Consider the following 22664-nt stretch of genomic DNA (forward strand, 5'->3'; position numbering starts at 1 on the left):
CGATATTTTACTTGTCCGAGGTTTGATCATCGGTATCACTCGTACCTTGTTCAACCTCGTCTCCGACAAGTACTCTTTTACTCGTACCGTGGTATGTGGTCTCTTATGAACTTATTCATATGCTTGCAATACATTAGACGACATTCCACCGAGAGGGCCCGAGTATATCTATCCATCGTCGGGATGGACAAATCCCACTCGTTGATCCATATGCCTCAACTCATACTTTCCGGATACTTAATCTCACCTTTATAACCACCCATTTACGCAGGTGGTGTTTGATGTAATCAAAGTACCTTTCCGTATAAGTGATTTACATGATCTCATGGTCATAAGGACTAGGTAACTATGTATCGAAAGCTTATAGCAAATAACTTAATGACGTGATCTTATGCTACGCTTAATTGGGTGTGTCCATTACATCATTCATATAATGATATAACCTTGTTATTAATAACATCTAATGTTCATGATTATGAAACTAATCATCCATTAATCAACAAGCTAGTTAAGAGGCATACTAGGGACTCTTTGTTGTTTACATATCACACATGTATCAATGTTTCGGTTAATACAATTATAGCATGGTATATAAACATTTATCATAAACATAAAGATATATAATAACCACTTTTATTATTGCCTCTTGGGCATATCTCCAACAGAACCTATGCAGGATGATCAACCATTTGATTATCAAGGGTCACTTGCTGAGGTAGAGCATGTACCCCGAGAATTTGCCGCTTTTCTTCATATGCACAATGAAATTCGAGATGCAGATGTCCATGCACAACTTAAGGCGGATCTAGCTGCGCATTTGTGGACGAGGAGAGGAGCCGCCAACAGTGCATGATTTTTATTTCTATTTGTTTGGTTCTATGAATAATTTAATTTCCGTTTGATTGATTGATTGATTGTATGAATAATTTAAGTACTATTTGTTTGATTGCATGAATAATTTTAGTATTATTTGTGTGATTGTATGAATTATTGAATATAGTATGTTGTTTTAAAATATTGTAAAAGGAAAAAAATGTTTTTGGGGCCGCTGTATGGGAGGCACCGGTGTGGGAACAGCGTTCCCAAATAGAGGATGCACTGTCGGCGCCTCCCATACAGCAGTACCGGCAACTATTTGGGATGCGCCGGTGGAGATGCTTTGATGACTTTGTGGATCTCTTTTTTAGAACTATCTTTGGTTTCTGTCACAATTATAACAATGGGAACCTACAAAACTGGATTCACATCAATAAGTGATATAGCATCCACATAAACAGAAGAGCGCATAGCCATCAGAATTACCAGTCCCAACGAAGCAACTAGGAAAGGCATCCAAAAACAGTTAAAGGAAGCCACAAAGCAGAGCACCTTTTCAGTGTCAACCAAAGAAACAGAGCATCTCTTCATAATTCCAGTTCTGCCCTCTTGTTCCCAACAAATAACCTGGCGCCACCACTATAAAAACTGACATGCCTCTAACTGCTTCAACTCGAGCAAACGCCATGTCTGATCATCCTAGCAGCACCGCTACTTCTTCGTTGTCGTCACCGCGCCTCCTCACCACTGGCGTCGTCAACTTCTTGGCCCGCCGCGCCATGACCACGCAGCAACGAGCATTTCCCCTCCAGTCACCGGGCTCCTCCACCGGCTCCGTCGACTCCGCGCCGTGGCATCGTGCCCCGGCCACCCCGCCTCTGCTCCCGTTCGACACAAACGACGCTGACGAGATGCTCCTCCTCGACATGCTCTCACACTCCGCGCAGGATGCAGTAGCTGTGCCCTCCACGAGCACGACGGCACCGGTGAAGCGAGAGGCCGTCGACACGGAGGGAGACGTCGGCGGCGGGCGCGCGTTCCGCGGCGTGCGGAAGCGGCCGTGGGGCAAGTTCGCGGCGGAGATCCGAGACTCGACGCGGAACGGCGTGCGGGTTTGGCTGGGCACCTTCGACAGCCCGGAGGAGGCGGCGCTGGCGTACGACCAGGCGGCCTTCGCGATGCGGGGCGGCGCAGCCGTGCTCAACTTCCCCGCGGAGCAGGTCCGGCGGTCGCTGGACTGCGCCGGTGACGACGTGTGCGGGCGCGCCGACGGTTTGTCACCCGTGCTGGCGCTCAAGCGGCGCCATTCTATGCGAAGGCGGCCCGCAGGTGCGGCGGCGAGCCGGAAGCCCAAGGCCGCGCGGCGGCCGGAGGGCGTGATGGAGCTGGAGGACCTCGGCTCGGAGTACCTCGAAGAGCTGCTCGGCGCCTCCGAGGAAAGCTCTGCTTCTTGGTGTTGGAGCCACAACTCTATCTGATTCTCAAGTCAGCACTCCCGCAATCACGATCAGTCGGCAAGGGAAGTTCTGCTGGTGGCCTGAGAACTTCCAATGCACGGTCGAGAAGAAGAGAATTGGCCATGGATTGAAGATGATGGATCGATCATCATTTGTGTTTTTTCTTCTTCCCTGTAGCTTACTGCTGGCCCGGCGGCACAATTCAGCTAGACTAGCTTCTTCATGACGAAATTGGAGAAACCGACAGCGGAGTGAGATTTTGTTTTTTCGAACCTCAGGTTGGCAAGAGCATGGTGTGTACAAGTTTTCAAATCGCCGAATGTTTTGGTTTGAATTTGCGCTTAGACTAGTGGATTCAGTCACCCACCGGGTTAAGAATGAGGGTGAGTTGTGTACGTCTTTTTGAGCGCCAAATGCTGGGATTTAAATCTAGTCAAAATTAGTTGTTGTAAATAGTTTTGCTTTGGTCGAAAAGAGGCACGACATTACATAGGCGCCAAGTTTGAATAGTACAAGAGATTTTTGTTAGATGGTAGTATAAGAAATTGTTTTTAGCTTTGGCCTTTTGGGGATGTGGAATTGACCAGGTCAAGTCTAAAGTGGAAACATGCTGGTGAGTGAGTGGCTCTCTTGGCCACGTGCGTGCATAATAAAATAAGATAAAGCGATAACTATAGTCGCCCTTGATCGAGTCGATCAGGTATATGTGTGTATTCAGGTTGGCTCATCTCACCTGACTGACTTGCAGCTTGTACTACTATGAGTCTATGACCAACCACTGATCAGGAGCGTGTGGCCAACTACTTCTTTTTTCTGAACATACGGATTTTCGTTTAAACTTGTGTTCATCGCATCACTGAAGCCTGAGAATACATCTCTGAAGGAGCAAAGGAACATCTGCCTGGGTGCTAGACAAGCATCTGAAACTGAAAGGTCTATCCTGAGCAAGTTTCGCTTTGCAAATGCGCTTTGAAATTCATACCCCTGGGGACATGGAAGATCTTCTGATGATCAGAGAGGAGGGACCGTTTCCCAGTTGTGGCCTGAGTTGGCAGTGACGCCAGTAGCTGCTGCCCGCTTTGCAGCTTAATTAGCTTCATCTAACGACCTTGATTTTACCTATTGCTACTAGCAAAGCACAAAGTGAGGCGCATGGGATAGTGACCAACACAACATGAAGAGCAGTACTTTTTTATGATTTTTTAGCCCAGCAAGAATAATACTAGTACTTGGATTGCAAAGAAAAATAGAACAGTTGACAATCTACAAGCTGACATGTCAGTTTGTAGTAACACATGTTCATGTGCGTAGACTGAGGTGGCAAAGACGGTAGAGGATCCGGTTACGGCAAAGACACCCAAGCAAGCAAGCTACTAGCCGTCGAATTAGCTCCTAGTGCAAAATAATAGACTGGATGCTCTCATCCTGTCACTAGAACGAAGTCAGGCTTACGGTGCCAATGGCTTGAATCTTATGCCCAGCGGTCTTTTCTTTTTGCGGGGAAACAAAAAATAATAATTTGACAATGACCAGGTTTACTAAACTGTCGATGACTTTATAATGGCCAAATTATAGTAGACAACACCAGTTAATTAGACTTTGCTTTCTTTCGTAGTATATAGCTGGGTTTCTCAGAAACATCCTAGCTTCTTCAGTATTTCCCGATGCCAGCAAAAAATGGAAACGACGAGTTCTCCTGAACACGGTGACTTGGATAATGTCTCTGGCCCACAATGGATAGGCTATAGCCCATGAAAACAGCCGGCAATCGCACGCCCCCGTGTCATCCTCGCTTGGGAGACACCAGGGGGGACTAGGGTTTCCACGTCAGCGCCTCCTCCGTGCACTCGCCCTCGCAGCTGCCTGCCGGCGGTGGCGGGCCTTCTATGCCTCCTTCAGTCTCCATCCCGCCTCCTCTTTCTTCACCTGCTTCTCCAATCCTGGCGAATCAGCTTCATTCTATGCATCACGTTGCTTAGCTCTTGCTTTAGGAGATTGAATCTCCACTTCGCATTTTCAATATGAGATGTCAATTCCTCAATGGTCTCATCACGTGAAGCAACGGTCTCCATTAATAAATCAAACTTAGCAAGAGCATCACCACGAAGAGAGAACTTTACTTTAAATAAGCCGATGATTACATCTTCTTCTTTAGTATCATCATTCTCATCCAACATGCTAGAGAGAGGGGGGAGCAATCACCTTAGAACTTCTTGCCATGAGGCAAATGTCGGAGTTCTTGGGAATGGAGGAGAGGTCGAAGTCGTGGGCGTGGTGAGTACATATATTTATGAACGAAGTAGTGGGAACCTTGATATAGGGCACAAAATCCTGAGATGTTTGAAGGGGACTTCGGGAAAGGAGGTTGTGATTTGCAAAGAGTGGACATCTTGAGATGGATAGCTATAGTGATTTTGATTGGGCGTGTTATCAAGATGATAGAAGATCAACGATGGGCTAATTGTGTGTTTGTGGAAGGAAATTCGGTGTCATGGAGCAGCATGAAACGAACATTTGTGTCTAGATCAATAGCACAAGCTGAGTATAGAGCTTTATCTCAAGGGTGAGTGAGATGCTATGGGTGAACTTAAACTTTTAAGGAAGGGACCCTCGATGGTCTGGTGTGAAAATCAGTCAGCTGGAAGTGTTGTGAATAGTTCACCATGATAGGAAAAAACATGTGGAAATTTATCGCTTCTTCATTAAGGGAAAACTTCATGCTGGGATCTTCAGCCTTACTCATGTTAGCTCTAGGCAGCACATTGCAGATTGCTTAACAAATGGACCGGCAATAAAAGAGTGTAACTTGTCATGTAATGAATGGGGTTAATAGACACCTACCACCCATTTTTAGGGGGAGTGTTGAACCGTTTACTGGCTCAAGCCCGTGCGGGAGTTGACCTAGAAAAGAAGGAGCTGGGAGACCTAACAACAGAACCCAACAGCCAGACCTATTAGGGGAGACTAGAGGTGAGATCCTCTCTGATTCAAAAGGTTCTTCCTTTTGTCCCTCCTCCAATGCAAAAGACGAGCTCGTACTATTAGGGTACCACTAGTAAAAGGTTGACTTTCGCAAAGGCCCATTGGTGCAGCGCGGAGGTTTCCTGCGCATGAGTGTACTTCCGTGTATGGGCGTACTTCCGAGGTATAGAGCCTAGCGTGTACTTCCATGGTGCAGCTCGCGATGTACTTCCAAGTATAGCATGGGTTGCAGAGCAGGTCGGGTGTACATCCGTGTGTAATGGGTTTATTTCCAAAATGCACGGAGGCCTATTCAAGTTCATGCATGGAGGTCGTACTCTCAAGAATAGTGTAGTTGTAAGTGCAACACGAAGTATACTTCCAGAATACAGTGTGTCGTACTTCCAAGTGCAACACAGACAGTGCTTTCCAGATCACCGCAGGCGTACTTCCAAGTGCAACACGACTGTACTCCAGAGTACACAACAGCATATCCAAGTGTCAAACCTCAGTTTGACATCTGTGTGTCTATTTATTTAGTGAGAGGCGACGTTTCCGTCGATAGCAAGGCGCCTGTGGTGACTTTGTCAATTTCAATATCCAATCCGTTGGCTCAGTCTTCTGGAGATGCTCATAGGGGTAGGGTGTGCATGTGTGCGTTCATAGGGGTGAGTGTATGCGCGTGTATGTGAGCGTCTGCGTTTGTACTGTATTTCTACAAAAAAAAAAGTTAAAATTCACAAAAGTATAAATGTACAAGTAGAGTACAAATCAAATGACAAAGTGTGAAGTACAACTACTCCGAGACCTGAGTACACGTGCACTAAAATCAAAGTACATCCATTGTAGTTATCGAAGTGCAAAAAAAATCACAAAACCTATTAACATGGATTTAGTTTTGAAGATTTCGACGCGAGGTGTTCAAAAATAAAAACGTTACGTAATTTAGACGAACAATTCTCTAGCTATTTGTTTTGAAAAAAAAATGTTAAAAACGCAAAAGCTGAGATCTTTCATCCTCACTTTTCTTTCTCTTAGGGCATCTCAGGGGGCGATGCAAACAGACTTTCGCGGAGAGAACGTTTGTGACCGCGCGGTAGAAAAATGTGTATGGAAACCAGACCCGGCGGACCGACGCATAGTGACCGGATGTCCGCGGAGACGCAAATGCGATCCAAATATGCGCCTCGGATGCGTCTCCGCGGATGATGCGCGGTCGCATCGCCTAACCGCTCATGTATGGGAGGATGTTTCGTCGGGCCCAGTAATGGCGTCGAGGCATCGCTTCGGCAGTCTGCACCACAATAATGGCAATGCCTCGCCTACCGAGCAGCTGCCACCCACCACTTCCAACGAACTTAATGGTGATGCCACGCCCCTCGGCTGCCTCCGGCGTATATAAACAGGGGCGCGTGCTCGGCTATCCCATCTCATCTCCTCCGCACAAATCCTAGCCACTACACAACCTCCACCGTAGCGCCACTCCCCACAAGTCCTCCACCTTTGCCATGAGCAACACCGGACGCGGCCAGGCTACTGCGCCTCCACCTCCAACTCCACCTCCCCCGGCCGACAGCTCCGACGAGGAGAACAAAGATAGCGTGGAGCAGGAGGCAGAGGAAGAGCGAGCGGCCCACACAGCGTTCGACGCGAAGCAGGAAGTAGGGGAGGAGCGGGCGGCCCATGCGGCGTTCGACGCGAAGCAGAAACGCCGCAGGAAGGCGGCGGCCGCAGTGGACGAGTCCGATGACGACGACTTCGAGTGGGACTGGAACGGGTCTGGCCCGAAGGAGAAGGCGGCGGAGTAGAGGGCTTTAGTCGAGTCCTTCAAGACGCTCAAGAAGGTTGATGGTGCCGCTAACGAGGCGTCGCGGCAGTGCTACTGGAGGACGCGGCAGCCCACCAAGCTCGGGTGATCGCACGGCGGATGGAGCGACGGGCGGCGGAGAAGCTGATGAGGAGGGAGAGAGGCAACGATGGGGTCGGGCCGTAAACCGCTCCGTGGGCAAGTAGTCTAGGGCCTTGTTCCTCCTTCTTTTTTTCATATGTACATTATGCATTTAACCTGAATCAAAAATATGTTGAAAAAATAATATGGGTCGGCCCGGTGAAAACACATCCGGACGCAAATGGACGCGTCTTAAAAATCAACCATTTTCGTGTCCGCAATCGAGCGAGGAGAGAACTTCTCCGTCGGTATTTTGGCTCCAAATTCAACAACGTGGAGGGTGCACACCTCATGCCCTTCCCATCAAACCTCTCCCCGGCATCACTACATCGTGAGATCACCATTAGCTCTGAACCGGTAAGATACGGTAGATACACGTGTTAGTACATAGGACAAGGTGAGACTACGAGGATTTTAAAAGAAGTAATTAAAACACTAGTACTATTTATTTATTTTTGAGAATAAATTAAAACACTAGTACTAGAATGGCAGAGATTAGCCGGCTTCTCGTTCTCTGCATTCTTCTCCTACGCAAACTTCCTTGGGCTGAAAACAGCTTCCTTTTTGCTGCGTCACGGCCCACAAAATATCACGGGTCAGCTTTATTTTACAAGACGGGACACGAAATCGTTAGAAAAAGTTCAACCTGCTAAGGGAAGATAACTAGGTCCGCTCGCGACGAGTGACACATTGTGATGTCAGAAAATCCCTACAAAGTGGTGTTCCTGCTCGCCATGTGTCGCAAGAAAAATCAAGATTGGGATGAGGGAAGAGAGAAGATAGAGGGGGCTGGGTTGTGTCAGCTTTTTCATTTATTTTCTAGGTTCGTTTTTTAAAATGAAATATCTTGAGAATCCAAATTACGATTTGTTTTCACTTTTGAGATCCTCTCTTCGGGATCTTTAAACTAGATCTCATGTTGATAGGTTTCGAAATACTTTTCCGTACTTCCAATGCTAGTATGGTTGTACTTTTTTTTTGCGAAAATTCCACCGATCTATTAATAATCATCAACAGTAGTACAAAGATGCCTAAAAGTAATAAAAATTACAAAAAGGTCATTCGACCACCTAGCGACGACTAGCACGAGCCGAAGGCGCGCCGCCGTCCTCGCCCCTCCATCACCGGAGTCAGGCAAAGCTTGTCGTAGTAGAGCTTGTTGTAGTAGACAGACTGGAAATCGTCGTGCTAAAGCCCCAAAGGACCAACGCACCAGAGCAGCAACCATCGCCAATGATGACAACCGTAGATCGGAAGAGACTGACCTGAAACCACACAATCGAACACGAGAGACGACTCGGATCTCGGAGATCCGCCGGACACACAACTCCCACACGCCCTCCGCCGACGCTAGATGCACCACCGGAGCGAGGATAGGACGGGAGGACCTTATTCGACTTCGAGAAGTAGCCGCCGCCTCACCATCCCGAAGAATACACCGAGAACAAACTAAACGAAGAACTGAAACCTTCCCGCCGGCGAGAGGTTGCGGTCCGCCACACCTCCAAGGCCCCAAGGTCACCGGATGCGGAGCGGACCGGCAGCGTGTGACTGTACTCGTGCTTTGAGCACAACTGTATTTGGGCGTTCAGTGAGTTGCACTCGTATTTCGATGTACTCGGATTTGCATGCAAAATGTACTCGTGTGTTATTCGTAATTGTGCTCGTATTTCTATGTAACTGTATATGTACGTCGATTTAATCGGATTTGCATGTAAGCGTACTCGTACTTATATTACAGTGTAGTAGTTTGTAGTTCAATCTAAACAATACACGTGTGCGTACTAGAATCGAAACGGATGCATGCATAGTTGCGCTAGAACTGAACTGCATGCATGTGCACGGGCAAAACTACTGATTCGCGGAAGACGTACAGCGTGTGGGGTTTGCGATGCCACGTGTTAAACGAACGGGAGCCGACTTCCCTTCGGAAAGGTCGGTCTCTACAGGACAACGTGATGTTTATAGACAACGTGGTCCACGTGGATGCAGCTGCAGTTATTGTTCACCATGAATCCTGCTGATTTTCCGTTAGAATTGATGCCCTAGGTCCAGCTCAAAATTGATACACTGCATAGTGGTACAGAAATAATCATGCAAACCAATCTCTCCCTCCTTCTAAATTCAGATCAGTTTGTGCTTATCATGCGCTGAGTCGTTGAACCAAAGCTAAATAGCTTTACAATCCATAGATCCAAACTTGTGTTTTTATTAAACAGATTATTTTATTCGCTTTACTGATTTTTTTCCCGAATCAAATATTTGACCACCGCCTGTATTTCTTTGTGAAACCAAAAACATCACAGTCCATGGATTTTATGCATAAGAACAAATTGACTAGTCATTCAAATTGACTCGTCATCAAATTGACTTTTGACCATACAGGGACGGAGCCAGGAATGAAAGATAGGGGGGGCGAAAAGTATAAGCATCAAAATTAAACTTTTTTTGCTCTGGCAACACAGTAAAATTTAACAAGTCTAGATAATTAAAATTTGCACGTCTACCAGGGTCTCGACCATACTCAGTGGTTATAATAGTCACTTGTTCTAGCTCCGGAATGCCTATTGTTGTCCTCGGCTGCTTGCACATCGTCTACTTGTTCGTGTGGCTTCGAGCTTGAACCAATTGGCTTGAAAAAATTCTAAATTACAGCTCTTTTCCTCTTCATGTCTACGCAAGAGCAATACACACGCCAACAATACAGAATCACTAATTTATCTAGCTAGTGTACAGGGATAAGCCAAAAATTAAAGAGAATATCAAATCTAGGAGACTAGCTAGAGACGGTTAAACAAATCTAGTAGATCAGAGACGGGAGTAGACACCTTTATTCCTTCCTTGATTCCCCCTCGTCGCTCATGCTGTGCGGCCGCCGGCGTCTGGTTTCGAAGTTTGTGAACTGTCCGTGGCGGACGGCAAGGAGGCCGGACGCAACAGGCGAGGCGTCGGCGGCTCGGCGCGTCAAGTTCCGTAATGAAAGTAGGAAACGATCGCCTGGTCGTGCGTGCATGCTAGCACCTAACGCTGATCAGCTTCTCCTTCATGGGCTCTTGGCTCTAATAATTGGTTGGGCCTAATTATTCTTTTACTTGTTTCACGTGATGGGCTTAGGCAGGAATGAGGCTGTTTAACGAGAATTGCCAGCTCAGGGGGGGCGAAGTAGACGGAATTAGGGATGTAAATGGTACGGATAATTTCCGCTCCGAATCCGCTTCCATATCCGTTTTTGAGGATATGGTATGCATTTTTAGAAATCCGCCGGATATGGATACGGATGCGGATAGTGATCAAGCGGATATCCGCGGATATGGTAGAGGATATGGTATTGATACTATCCGAGCTGGATACGGATTATCCGCCATTTTTTGCGGATTATCCGAGGTCTACAAAGAGGATAATCCGAGAAAATTAGCCCAACCCTAAATATTTAGACAATATAGTTAGTTCATCGGTCAAAATATGTATGCTATTAGTACATAAATTGCTTTGTTGTACGAAATAGTGTGTACATTTAGCTATATTCTATAATTACAAGCATATTTTACATAGAAAAGCATACTTTTAATTTTTTATGCGTATATTTTCTTAATAATCCGTTTCCGATCCGAGTCCGGTCCGAATCCGCTCCATATCCGTAATCCGATATAATCCGTATCCGAATCCGCATCCGATCATTATCCGCTCCGATCCGAATCCGTTACAAAAATATGGTAAAGGATATGGTAAGAGCAATATCCGATCCGATCCGATCCGTTTACATCCCTAGACGGAATCGACGGAAAATTAGCGATCTGGCTACTCGTTTTCAAGGGACTAGCGATTCGTTGGGGGGGGCGTCGCCCCCGCTCGTCCCCCCTTCCCTCCGTCCCTGTGACCATAGCAGTATTATTTAAATCAATTTTCAGACATTCAGCTCTCTGAAATATCTCCTTGAGCTTCCATCTTGCACGTTGAATTCCCACGCCAACATGATGAAGCCCTACGAAATCAGTCGGTAAGCCAACATACCTTGAAATGGCACCATTGAAGCCCTTCTTGAGCCTGTTTCTCTTGCCCAGGTAATCCGTCGTTAGTTTCAGCTATTAATGGACTCATATACCAATTGTCCAGCTGCCCTTAAAAGATTGTCCCTGTAGAACATCTGGAAGCGCGTGAGGCGAATACATAAAGATATTAACAAAGATCACATTTGTGAAGAGCGAAGCCGCTGAAGACTACAAGAGGAGCCAAATGGTGCCCATCCGCCAACAACTCAGATCCAAGTGCCGCAATTGTAGTCTCCAATGACCTACGCACTCTATACCAGTTGATGCCCCACAGCTGGCTCTCCCGACGGAAGTGTTGTCATCCACCGCTGGCAGATCAACCCGAACAACACAGACTCATATTCACCATGCACATCATAATGCAAATAAAAACTTGGGCGGCAATAGATTGAAATAAATTCCTGCTCAACAAGGAAATTAGCTCCCCCATTGATCAGATGCTTCAAGGTATAAACAGATTTTGATCTCTGAATAATCGCAATTTTTGGCACAAGCACTTCGTTCTCAATCTTGAAATCCACAGCTTCCAAGCTTCGAGCCACCACGATGGTGGCACCACAAACATCGGGATAGGAAAATATTTCCTCAAAGGCCCCTTATTGAGACTTCATCACCCGGAAATATATTCACCATCATGGTGGACAAGAAACACAGGCAATACCGCATATGGTTAACCAGATATAATAAATGGCAAATTTCATTTGATGTTGAAGTAATGCAGCTGCTAGTAATCCATTCATACAATCTGTAAATACGATCTGAGCCAAAGAGCAGAAAAACAACATCACTAGTGCCCACATAGAATCATCTAGAAGCACATCAAAGAACTCCAGCGACCCAACAGACACATCATCCAGAACTACAGAAAGAACCACTGAACCAGTAACGCAGCAAAGAAAATTAGCCCACCTAGACTTCATGCCAGTGAACAAAATAACCAGGTACACAGGAAACACAAGTGCTGTGACAACCAGCCACAAATAAGGTAAATGGGGGCATTTTCCAGACCATACCCACCAGTGACTACAAATCCCAATAACTGTTTTCAGCTAAGTCAATAGAATACGATGATCATCTCATTTCAATTCTTACGGTAACCAGGAGATGCTATCAGTCCCAGGAACTAGATGCACCACCACCGTAGCCTCCACCTCCACCACCACCGTAGCCTCCACCGCCGCCACCATAGCCTCCACCGCCGCCGCCATAGCCTCCACCGCCGCCACCACCACCCCTGGAGTCCCGACGGAAGTCACGGCCACCAAATCGAGCCCCGCCTCCACCACCTGATCTGCGGTTTCTGCCACCACCACCTCCAAACGATGCACGGGCACCATAGCGCTCAAGCCATTGAGGAACCTCCTGGTTAGCTTCTTGCATCAATTCACATAATGACCTGGCAATTGACATGTTGCCCTCGTTGAAAAATGCAGTTGCCACACCAGACTTCCCAGCTCGCCCAGTTCTCCCAATGCGATGAACGTAGTCATCTATGTCATTTGGTAGGTCAAAATTGATGACGTGGGCAACATCTGGTATGTCAAGTCCACGAGCAGCAACATCAGTTGCAACGAGGATGGGAGTTGCTCCACTCTTGAAGGATCTCAGGGCATATTCTCTTTCCTGAATAAGACAAGAAGCACAAAGAAAATTGTGATATCCAATCAAACGCCTATGTGACATAGAAATACATATATATGTTAGTATGTGGCAGGCAAAAAGACAATCCCCAAACGTGCTCAGTCTGGACGAGTAAAAAAACAAAGAGAAACAATATTTAGATGGCAATACCGATAACAATGTATTATCATTTTAAAAAAGATAAATCATCAATTGGAGGTTTAAATCAGATACAAATGCAGAGCATATTTTTTGATCATGTAAATACTTCCCCTATAATGTAAACATGTATATTCAGGAAATAAAAAATTATTACAACAACACAAACTGACATCACCTATAATGTGAACAGGTAGGGGGCAGCTATGGAAGTACCTGCTGCGTACGATCTCCATGAATACTTGTAGCAGGGAACCCGTTTGTATACAGCCAGTTCTCCAGAGCATCTGCTCCCCTCTTTGTCTCCACAAAAACCAAGGTAAGAGATTGCTGCAAACAAGGTAAAAACAAAGGTTAATGGAACAATATTTGGATGAATTACTACACCAAGTTCATAATTTATCGAGGATTGGAACTAAACAATAGTCGCACGAATTATGACACCATATCCCATTAGCTTGCAGTTGCAGTACAGCTTTCTCGGGGTTTTAAGATGGAGCCAAGAGATATGCAAGAATCTATTATTATCTGTTTGGCAAATCACATTAGGTAAATGCTGTTATCCGTCGATAAACCATTTCACATTAGTTACTCGTATGTCTTGGATTGCAATAACAGGATACTTTGCATGTTTTGCTTACAAATGAAGTTATCGTGGTAATACATTGCTATGCCAAACAAAGCCTTCGTCCAGTTAAAGAAGGTAATGAAACTAATAGCATCAAAATAATGTAGGTCACCTTCCCAGGAACAGCATTGGCTTTCTGTGCATGGATAAGGTCCATGAGGTAACTTCTTTTATCAGCTTCAAGGACAAACTCTACCCTTTGAGCAATCAAATCAGTACTGGAACCAACTCTTCCAACAGCAAGGAAGATGTAGTCTGCAAGGAAATCTGAAGCCAGACGCTGCAGAAAAATAAAACATGACTAAGAAAACAGTAGGCATGAATTGCTACCACAAACAACCTAACAGATTATGTTTTTCCCTGCCATCTGAGATAAATACATATCCCACCAAACGAATAATAGCAAAATATCTTCTTAGCATATGAATAAAAAAACAGAATTGACAGCTAAGCAAGATAATTTATATTATACCATTCACCATTGAATGCAAACTAATAAACACAAATGTTAATGACTGCAATTTGTCTGACCAATTCAAACATATAGTTCATTTTTACAGTAGGGAGCCAAAAGACATTGATACAATAACAACAGAACAACAATGGCACAAATGCTGATGATATTTCAACGTGTACATCACTTCATTTTTATGGCAGGGAGACAAGAGAGAAGCCAATGCTAGACAGCCAACAGAATAATCATGGCACAAATGCTGATGATATTTCAACTTGTATTTCATTATTACCATGTGGAGCTAAAGAAAATCCAAACCTGTATCTCTTTGGGAAAAGTAGCACTAAACAGCATTGTCTGTCTCACACCACGAGGGGGCATGTCCATCTGCTCAACAATTTTACGTATCTGTGGCTCAAACCCCATATCGAGCATTCGGTCAGCTTCATCAAGAGCTAAGTAATTCACCATTTGAAGTGATACTCTAGCCCTCTCCAGCAGATCCATCAACCGACCAGGAGTTGCCACAAGTATGTCAACACCTCTTTCCAATTCCCTCAACTACAATAACAGAAAAACAATGTACTCAAAAAGCAGCAGCGGATGTCATGTTAAAAGGGTTACTGTGAAATAAAAATAAGATATGGGCAATAACCATCCATTAAAGAGAAGACATAACAGAGCCAACAGCATTACAAGTAAGTTTCAAGCTGGTCAAATTATTAAATAAGGAAGAGTTTTTCTCCCAAGCTTTTGTGAACACAGTTAAAGACAAACATAAAATGCAAGAAGCTTTATTGCTATCACAATCGATCATCAAGTTAGTACTTAGACAGCCTTATCAGTAAGTAACCATGTTCACGACCAACATACTAAACATCGACATCATGTTGCAACTGTTCTTTCTTAGAGAAAACCAACCAGAGTTATGTAGCAAGTTCTATGCAATCGAAAACTTTTCATACAATCAATAATGAATAATTTCCCTCAGCAGCACGCGCACAACCATCGGAGAACCAACAAATAACACTTGTTAGTTTTTCATTCATGATCATAACAATCTAGAACAACCCGTTTTTTAAACCTATGCATTGCTTTGAATTCGTAGAACCCAGACACAAAAAATGCATGCAGGTACCATCATCATAAAAAGTATGACAGGACTTTGGTATTGCAAATAGCGTAACACAGTATATCAAAGACCATGAAGTACACCAGAAATAAAAGAAGGTCATTAATTTAATTAGTAAAATCGTATCAAAACTGCAAAAGAAAATTGTAACACCAAAAATACCTGTTGATGTATTGGTGCTCCACCATATGCAACACAGGCCTTAACACCAGTCTGATATGCAAATTTCTTTGCTTCTTCATGAATCTGAGGCACAAGAGGTATAATATAAGAAACTACAACAAAATAAACAAGAGCAAACCAAATATTCAGAGTGGTGACCTACTTGGACTGATAGCTCACGTGTAGGAGATAATATCAGTGCAAGAGGATATGCAGTCCTGGAGCCTCTTGGCCTCTGTGGTGGCCTTGACTTCATGATCCCACTAATGATTGGGAAACAAAAGGCAGCCGTCTTCCCTGAACCAGTCTGGGCACAGGCCATCAGATCCCTGCCTCCAATGACAATGGGAATGGCATGCCGCTGTACTGGCGTAGGCTTCACATACTTGCACCTCCTTATGTTCTCATTCAGAGCATCGCCCAAATCAATCTCTGCAAAGGTGTTAACCGGTGTAGGCACATCATGGCCACTTGTCTCCACAGGAATGTCCTCATAGGCATCAAAGTTGATGCCTGTGTTGGCCTGAGCCTCGAAGTCAACATCTGCTGCCACGGCAGGAACTGGCTCACTATCGCCAAAAGGGTTTGGTTCGCGGTCCCTGCGGTCCCCCCAACCAGGGCGGGAGTTCCAACCAGCGCCGCCGCCACCAGCACCACGTCCACCACCACCAGGCTGGCGGGTAACGCCTACACCACTGCTAACAGCGCCAGGAGGTGCAGCCCACCGTGTGCCACCAACAGCGGCTGCGTAGCCACCAGTAGGTGGCACAGGTCCAGAAGGCTGAATTCCAGCTGGTGCTGGAGCTGGCGCTAGGCTATCTGGCGAGCGACCACGGAGGTGTGGAGGGACGTAAGAGCTGCGAGTGGGGCGCGAGTTCTGGTGGTTGGCAACAGTCGCGGGAGCAGCAACAGTCGCGGGCGCCGATTCCTCGGCGTTCGCAACTGAATCAGCCCATGAAGATCGCATAATTTTGCACAAAACCTTTGATGAAGATGCTACTGCTGAACGCTAAAACCTGTGAATGAAATTCCAGAGATACAACACAAATCAGGAGAAATAAAAGTGGAGCACAATGCATATACCATCATCCGTTAATAATAATAATGCAGAATCAAAATGAGAAGTGCACAAGTCAAAGTTTAAGGCTGCTTTGACGCCTAAGCAGCGATTAAGCGGATGCTTTAGGCGTAGAACCATGGGCAAAACCTAACGAAGCTTTAGTATGCATATCAGATTAAACTAAGTGGCTAAATTGGTTTATCAGACAGGCTGTTATTGTTGCAAGACATACAATGCAGGGCAGACCCTACATATAAACAGCATAATACAGATTGGAGTGAAATTTTAGCTTCAAAGCAAGAACAAACTATAACATGTAACCTAAACTGAACCGTTCATGGTTCAACTAGGTTGGGGTCCTCCGTTAGACAACCGTTGAGGTCCATGTTTTAGCAGACGGGAATCAATCAATGTAGCACAAGTTAACGAGTGTTACTCAGCAGCAAAACCTGACATGTCCCTCAATCAGAACAAAACGAGTACAAGCTGCGCCGTAGTAATTGTAGATCTACTTAGGGAGATGAACCACGCTAGACGTACAGTAGCAGATCTCGCCTAGATGCAGAAGGGAAAGTAGGAAAACAAGCAATTAGCATGCCTGGAACCTTGTATCCAGCGGGAAAATGCAGCGTGCAATGGGGCGAGATCTGGCAGAGCTTCTAGATCGAGCGCCAGAAGGGGGAGAACCGGCCGCACTAGGATTAATTAAGCGGAACTATAAACCCTCGCTAGGGGAAAACGCTACCCCGCAACTAACCGCTACTCCCTGGCAGAAATAACCTAGGAATCTATAACGATTCCACCGCGCAAGCGACTCGGCGGCTAATGAACCGCGAGCCAGCTAGCTCGAAACACCGAACACAACAAGCGGCACTAGCGCCACGGGTCGGCTCAAACGCGCTCGCGGATAGAAGAACACGGAGCGGCGGATTTGGATCGAGCGAATCCAGATCGGCGCGAGGTGGGATGGGGATCGGGGAGGGGAGGGGAGCTCACCTGACGCGAGCGAGATGGAGCGGATTCGAGTCGGCCGTGGGGGTTGGTGGGAGAAACCCTAGAGAAGCGGGGGAGGAAGATCGTAGGGAGACGAAGGAAGAAGGAACGGGAAAGCAACAAAAGCTGCGGATGCCGGGAGGAGGAAGGGAAGGGTGCACCTAGGGTAGGAAGGAGGGCACCCAAAATATCTGCTGCTTTGCCCTTTTCTGACTTGGCCGGCCCGCAACCGCAACCGCGTGCGGCGCACGGGCCCTCTCTATGACGGTGGTGGCCTTGGCAGCGACGGGCTGGATTCTCCTAACGCGGTTTGGGCCCTCCCTCCCGTCACATGTGCCAGCCGTGTGTTCAGGTTTGCAAAAAAAAAAGTGAGGATTTTTATGTGCGTAGACTTTTTCTTTTGCTTTTTCTCGTGGACTGTAAATGTGCACGTGCGATGCACGTCTATACAATCATGTAATAACATTTTGTGTCATGTACAAAAACCTCCACTCCTCCGTCTTACGAATCATCAAGCCTCTTACTTGATGTTCCTCTAAGTAAGAATGATGTTGCCATGCCTAGTAGTGAGCCATGAACAAAAATGTACTATCACCACAACCACCACAAAGTTGTCATGCCTATCCATTTATTGCTCCTTCCATGTCGCCTAGCGGAGCCCACATTTATGATTTACGAGGCGATTTACACAGCAATAACTCTTTGTTGCAACTATAGCACAAACTGACCCTCCGGCGAAACTATTTCACCCATCTAACCCTTTTGTGTGGCGCCCCTCCCACCGGCGCCATACCGGCCTGTGTGGCGCCCGTGCCCGCGGCGCCACTCGCTCATCCGGCGTGGCGCGGTCGACGCTGATGTGTGCTCGAGTCTGACGTGGCAGGATGTGTGGCGCCGCTCCCATCGGCGCCACACATCCACTTATAATTGGCCAAAACAAACTGTAAGACAATTCTCTTGGGACTTAGCCGTTTTGGCGAGGCTGTATGTGTGGCGCCAACGCCATGGGCGCCACACAGTGAGGTGTGGCGCCAGTGCCACGGGCGCCACACAAACAGCCTCGCCAAAACGGCTAAGGACTAAACTTCCGGAGCCCCTGGATGTTTTCGACATATAACTTGCATTGTGTGGCGCCCGTGTCGTCGGCGCCACATTGTGAAGTGTGGCGCCCATGACGTCGGCGCCACACAATAACTTTTGCTAATCCATGAAATTTTGTACCTTATTTCAACAGTTTTCAATACAACAATAGCACTTTCAACAGCAATTTCATACACACATCATAGCTCACATCATAGCACATAGATTCAAACAACACGTAGCAACAATAGACATGGTTCGAAATGACATAGAGTTCGCAACAACACATAGCAAATGCATCTATCCTCCGCGACGTCCCCTCCTCACGGACTGCTTCCGGACGGCCAACCTTTTCGTCGCTGTCGTGGCTCTTGTTGCTGCTGCTCCTCCTGCTCCTGCTCCTGCTTCTCCTCCTCCTCTGAAGATAACGGCTCATCGTTCCTCATCCTCCTTAATGATAATCTCCGCGGCGGCGCCTCATCCTCCTCAATGACAACCTTCTTTCCTCGGTTGACATAATCGTCCGGAGTGTATCGGTTTGGAGCCTTGCCCCTTGGCTTCAACTGGTAAGCAGACCGTGTGGCTTGCTTCTTGCCTCGACTAATGCTTTGGCTCAGAATGGTGTCATCGTCAGGAATCTTTACAAACATGAACATATGAGATTAAAAAAGTTGAAATTAGTAAGCACATGTTTGACAAAGAACAAAATAGTTCATACCTCCGCCTCTTCAGAAGATGATGTAGCGATTTCGGCGTCGCGGCAACCTAGCAAGTTGGCTAACCGCCGCATCTTTCGTGCAGTGTTCTGCGTCATGGAAGTCATGGTTACAAAGCCACCAGAACATAATAGCTTACATTCAAAGTTGGTGATCATACCTTAATGAAATACCGCAACGGTCCGACAAGCTTTTCATCTCTAAGGCTCTGATCCCAAACAACCTCGCATTCCTCAGCTATTTTTTGGATCTCAGACCGCTGTGACAAACATATTATACACAATTTAAGCGAGCAAATGCCAATGTAGATGATGTACTAGCTAATGAGAGAATACATTACCACGAAGTTCAGCTCGGAAGCAATAGAAGTTGATCTCCCTTTGCGAGCATAGATGTCGTGTTGGCTTTGCGCAACCTCATCAAACTCAATGGGGTCGTCCAAGATGTCGTCATCATACGCGGGTTTCACTAACTCGATACGCGTGCTTTGATGAAACCATTGGAGATAGTTGTTGAAAGCGGCCAAGTCGTGAGGCACAATCTCCACATGACCAGCATTCCGTATCGCTTCCAAACAGTGTTGGAACGCTGTGACGTGGGCGCTATGATGGACATGCCAATTTGTGATCTTCCTCTGCCGCTGCCTATCAAGCCTGCAAGAATCAAGAAGTTAGATTCTACCTCTTCAATCAAGAATCTTCCGGAGCATGATTCTAGAAGTTTACCTATGAAGCGTGTGGTCCGTGTCTTGCCACTGAGGTGGGCACTCCTGATACAGCCCAAACTGTCTCATCACTCTGTGCGGCTGGTGGTATTCAACAAGCCACATGCATATGAGTGGGCAGCGCATACGCGGAACCGCGCCTCCTCAAGGCACTTGGGGTTGAGGTCAGGCATCCCCGCGCCAATATGGTAGTAGGTATCATATGGCTCCCAATCCACCTGCAGCATACAAATATTTCAGAATTTATAACATGCCAGTAGAATTTATGAACTCGGATTGCAAAAGAGTGATCGGTTACCTGCTCAGCGGTAAGAGTGTCCAACTCCTCAGTGTAGTGCAGGTACATGATTGATACGTCTCCGACGTATCGATAATTTCTTATGTTCCATGCCACATTATTGATGATATCTACATGTTTTATGCATACTTTATGTCATATTTATGCATTTTCCGGCACTAACCTATTAACGAGATGCCGAAGAGCCAGCTTGTTGTTTTCTCGCGTTTTTGGTTTCGTAAATCCTAGTAAGGAAATATTCTCGAATTGGACGAAATCAACGCCCAGGGGCCTATTTTCACACGAAGCTTCCAGAAGACCGAAGGGAAGACGAAGTGGGGCCACGGGGCGCCGCCACACTAGGGCGGCGCGGCCCAGGGGGCCCCGCGCCGGCCTGGTGTGTGGGCCCCTCGCGTCGCCCCCTGACCTGCCCTTCCGCCTACATATAGTCTTCGTTGCGAAACAGCCAGTACCGAGAGCCACGATACGGAAAACCTTCCAGAGACGCCGCCGCCGCCAATCCCATCTCGGGGGATTCAGGAGATCACCTCCGGCACCCTGCCGGAGAGGGGAATCATCTCCCGGAGGACTCTACACCGCCATGGTCGCCTCCGGAGTGATGAGTGAGTAGTTCACCCCTGGACTATGGGTCCATAGCAGTAGCTAGATGGTTGTCTTCTCCTCATTATGCTTCATTGTCGGGTCTTGTGAGCTGCCTAACATGATCAAGATCATCTATCTGTAATGCTATATGTTGTGTTTATTGGGATCCGATGGATAGAGAATACTATGTTATGTTGATTATCAATCTATTACCTATGTGTTGTTTATGATCTTGCATGCTCTCCGTTATTAGTAGAGGCTCTGGCCAAGTTTTTACTCTTAACTCCAAGAGGGAGTATTTATGCTCGATAGTGGGTTCATGCCTCCATTAAATGCGGGACGAATGACGAAAGTTCTAAGGTTGTGGATGTGTCATTGCCACTAGGGATAAAACATTGATGCTATGTCCGATGATGTAGTTATTGATTACATTACGCACCATACTTAATGCAATTGTCTGTTGTTTGCAACTTAATACCGGAAGGGGTTCGGATGATAACCTCGAAGGTGGACTTTTTAGGCATAGATGCATGCTGGATAGCGGTCTATGTACTTTGTCGTAATGCCCAATTAAATCTCACAATATTCATCATATCATGTATGTGCATTGTCATGCCCTCTCTATTTGTCAATTGTCCAACTGTAATTTGTTCACCCAACATGCTATTTATCTTATGGGAGAGGCAACTCTAGTGAACTGTGGACCCCGGTCCATTCTTTTACATCGAATACAATCTACTGCAATACTCGTTCTACTGTTCTCTGCAAATAATCATCATCCACACTATACATCTAATCCTTTGTTACAGCAAGCCGGTGAGATTGACAACCTCACTGTTTTGTTGGGGCAAAGTACTTTGGTTGTGTTGTGCAGGTTCCACGTTGGCGCCGGAATCCCTGGTGTTGCGCCGCACTACATCTCGCCGCCATCAACCTTCAACGTGCTTCTTGGCTCCTACTGGTTCGATAAACCTTGGTTTCTTACTGAGGGAAAACTTGCCGCTGTACGCATCACACCTTCCTCTTGGGGTTCCCAACGGACGCGTGATGTACGCGTATCAAGACTGTTTTCTGGCGTTGTTGCCGGGGAGATCAAGACACGCTGCAAGGGGAGTCTCCACATCCCAATCTCTTTACTTTGTTTTTGTCTTGCTTTGTTTTATTTACTACTTTGTTTGCTGCACTAAATCAAAATACAAAAAAATTAGTTGCTAGTTTTACTTTATTTGCTATCTTGTTTGCCATATCAAAAACACAAAAAAAAAAAATTAGTTACTTGCATTTACTTATTTCATCATGTTTCCTTTTAATTTTACTGTAAAAGATATACCGGTGGGACAAGGGTCTATAATTGGAAGAGATAATATAGAAGAATTTTTCACCCACGTTAGTATGCATGAAGATCTTAAAGATATACCTCTTGCAAAAGCTGTCCCTACTTATGAAGATGCCTCTGTTTGTTTGGTACGCATGATGGAAGCTAGATTTATTAGTCTCAACCCCATGATACAACACATGTTCCTTACACTTTCTGATATGGAGAGGGGAGAGAAGAGAGATTTTGTTCTAAAAGTCCTAGTGCGAGAATTTGAGGATATAGCTAAAGAGGCTAGAAAAGTTTTTAGTAAGCATGAAAGGCTTGGTATGACCACCGATTTTAAAAGAACACTTGAAAAGATGGATATGGATAGAATTAAGTATACTAATAATGTTAATAATGGTGGGGAGATTAAAGCACCAATACCATGTAAGCTCCTAGCAATGCATGAGGCACTAGAAAATAACTATGCTTGGCTTGTTCCTGAAAATTTGTTTGATGAGAGTA

At 46.0% G+C, this 22664-nt stretch overlaps 2 protein-coding genes across 2 annotated transcripts; one reads left to right on the plus strand and one right to left on the minus strand.

The window, feature by feature from the left end:
* The first annotated feature begins 1469 nt into the window (after positions 1-1469).
* Positions 1470-2660, plus strand: LOC124697770 (ethylene-response factor C3-like). The gene has a single exon (XM_047230312.1). It carries the CDS (start codon positions 1470-1472, stop codon positions 2292-2294), a length of 825 nt encoding a protein of 274 aa, XP_047086268.1. The 3' UTR covers positions 2295-2660.
* Positions 2661-12156: 9496 nt separating this feature from the next.
* On the minus strand, positions 12157-17455 carry LOC124704620 (DEAD-box ATP-dependent RNA helicase 37-like; the record flags this gene model as incomplete). Its single annotated transcript, XM_047236891.1, is given in 7 exon segments — positions 12157-12854; positions 13227-13340; positions 13751-13918; positions 14411-14653; positions 15387-15470; positions 15550-16402; positions 17443-17455. Coding segments are annotated over 6 exon segments (1926 nt in total). The 3' UTR covers positions 12157-12341.
* Between the last annotated feature and the right edge of the window lie 5209 nt (positions 17456-22664).

This window comes from Lolium rigidum, chromosome 3 (genome assembly GCF_022539505.1).
Source record: "Lolium rigidum isolate FL_2022 chromosome 3, APGP_CSIRO_Lrig_0.1, whole genome shotgun sequence".
NCBI classification, from domain to species: Eukaryota; Viridiplantae; Streptophyta; class Magnoliopsida; order Poales; family Poaceae; genus Lolium; species Lolium rigidum.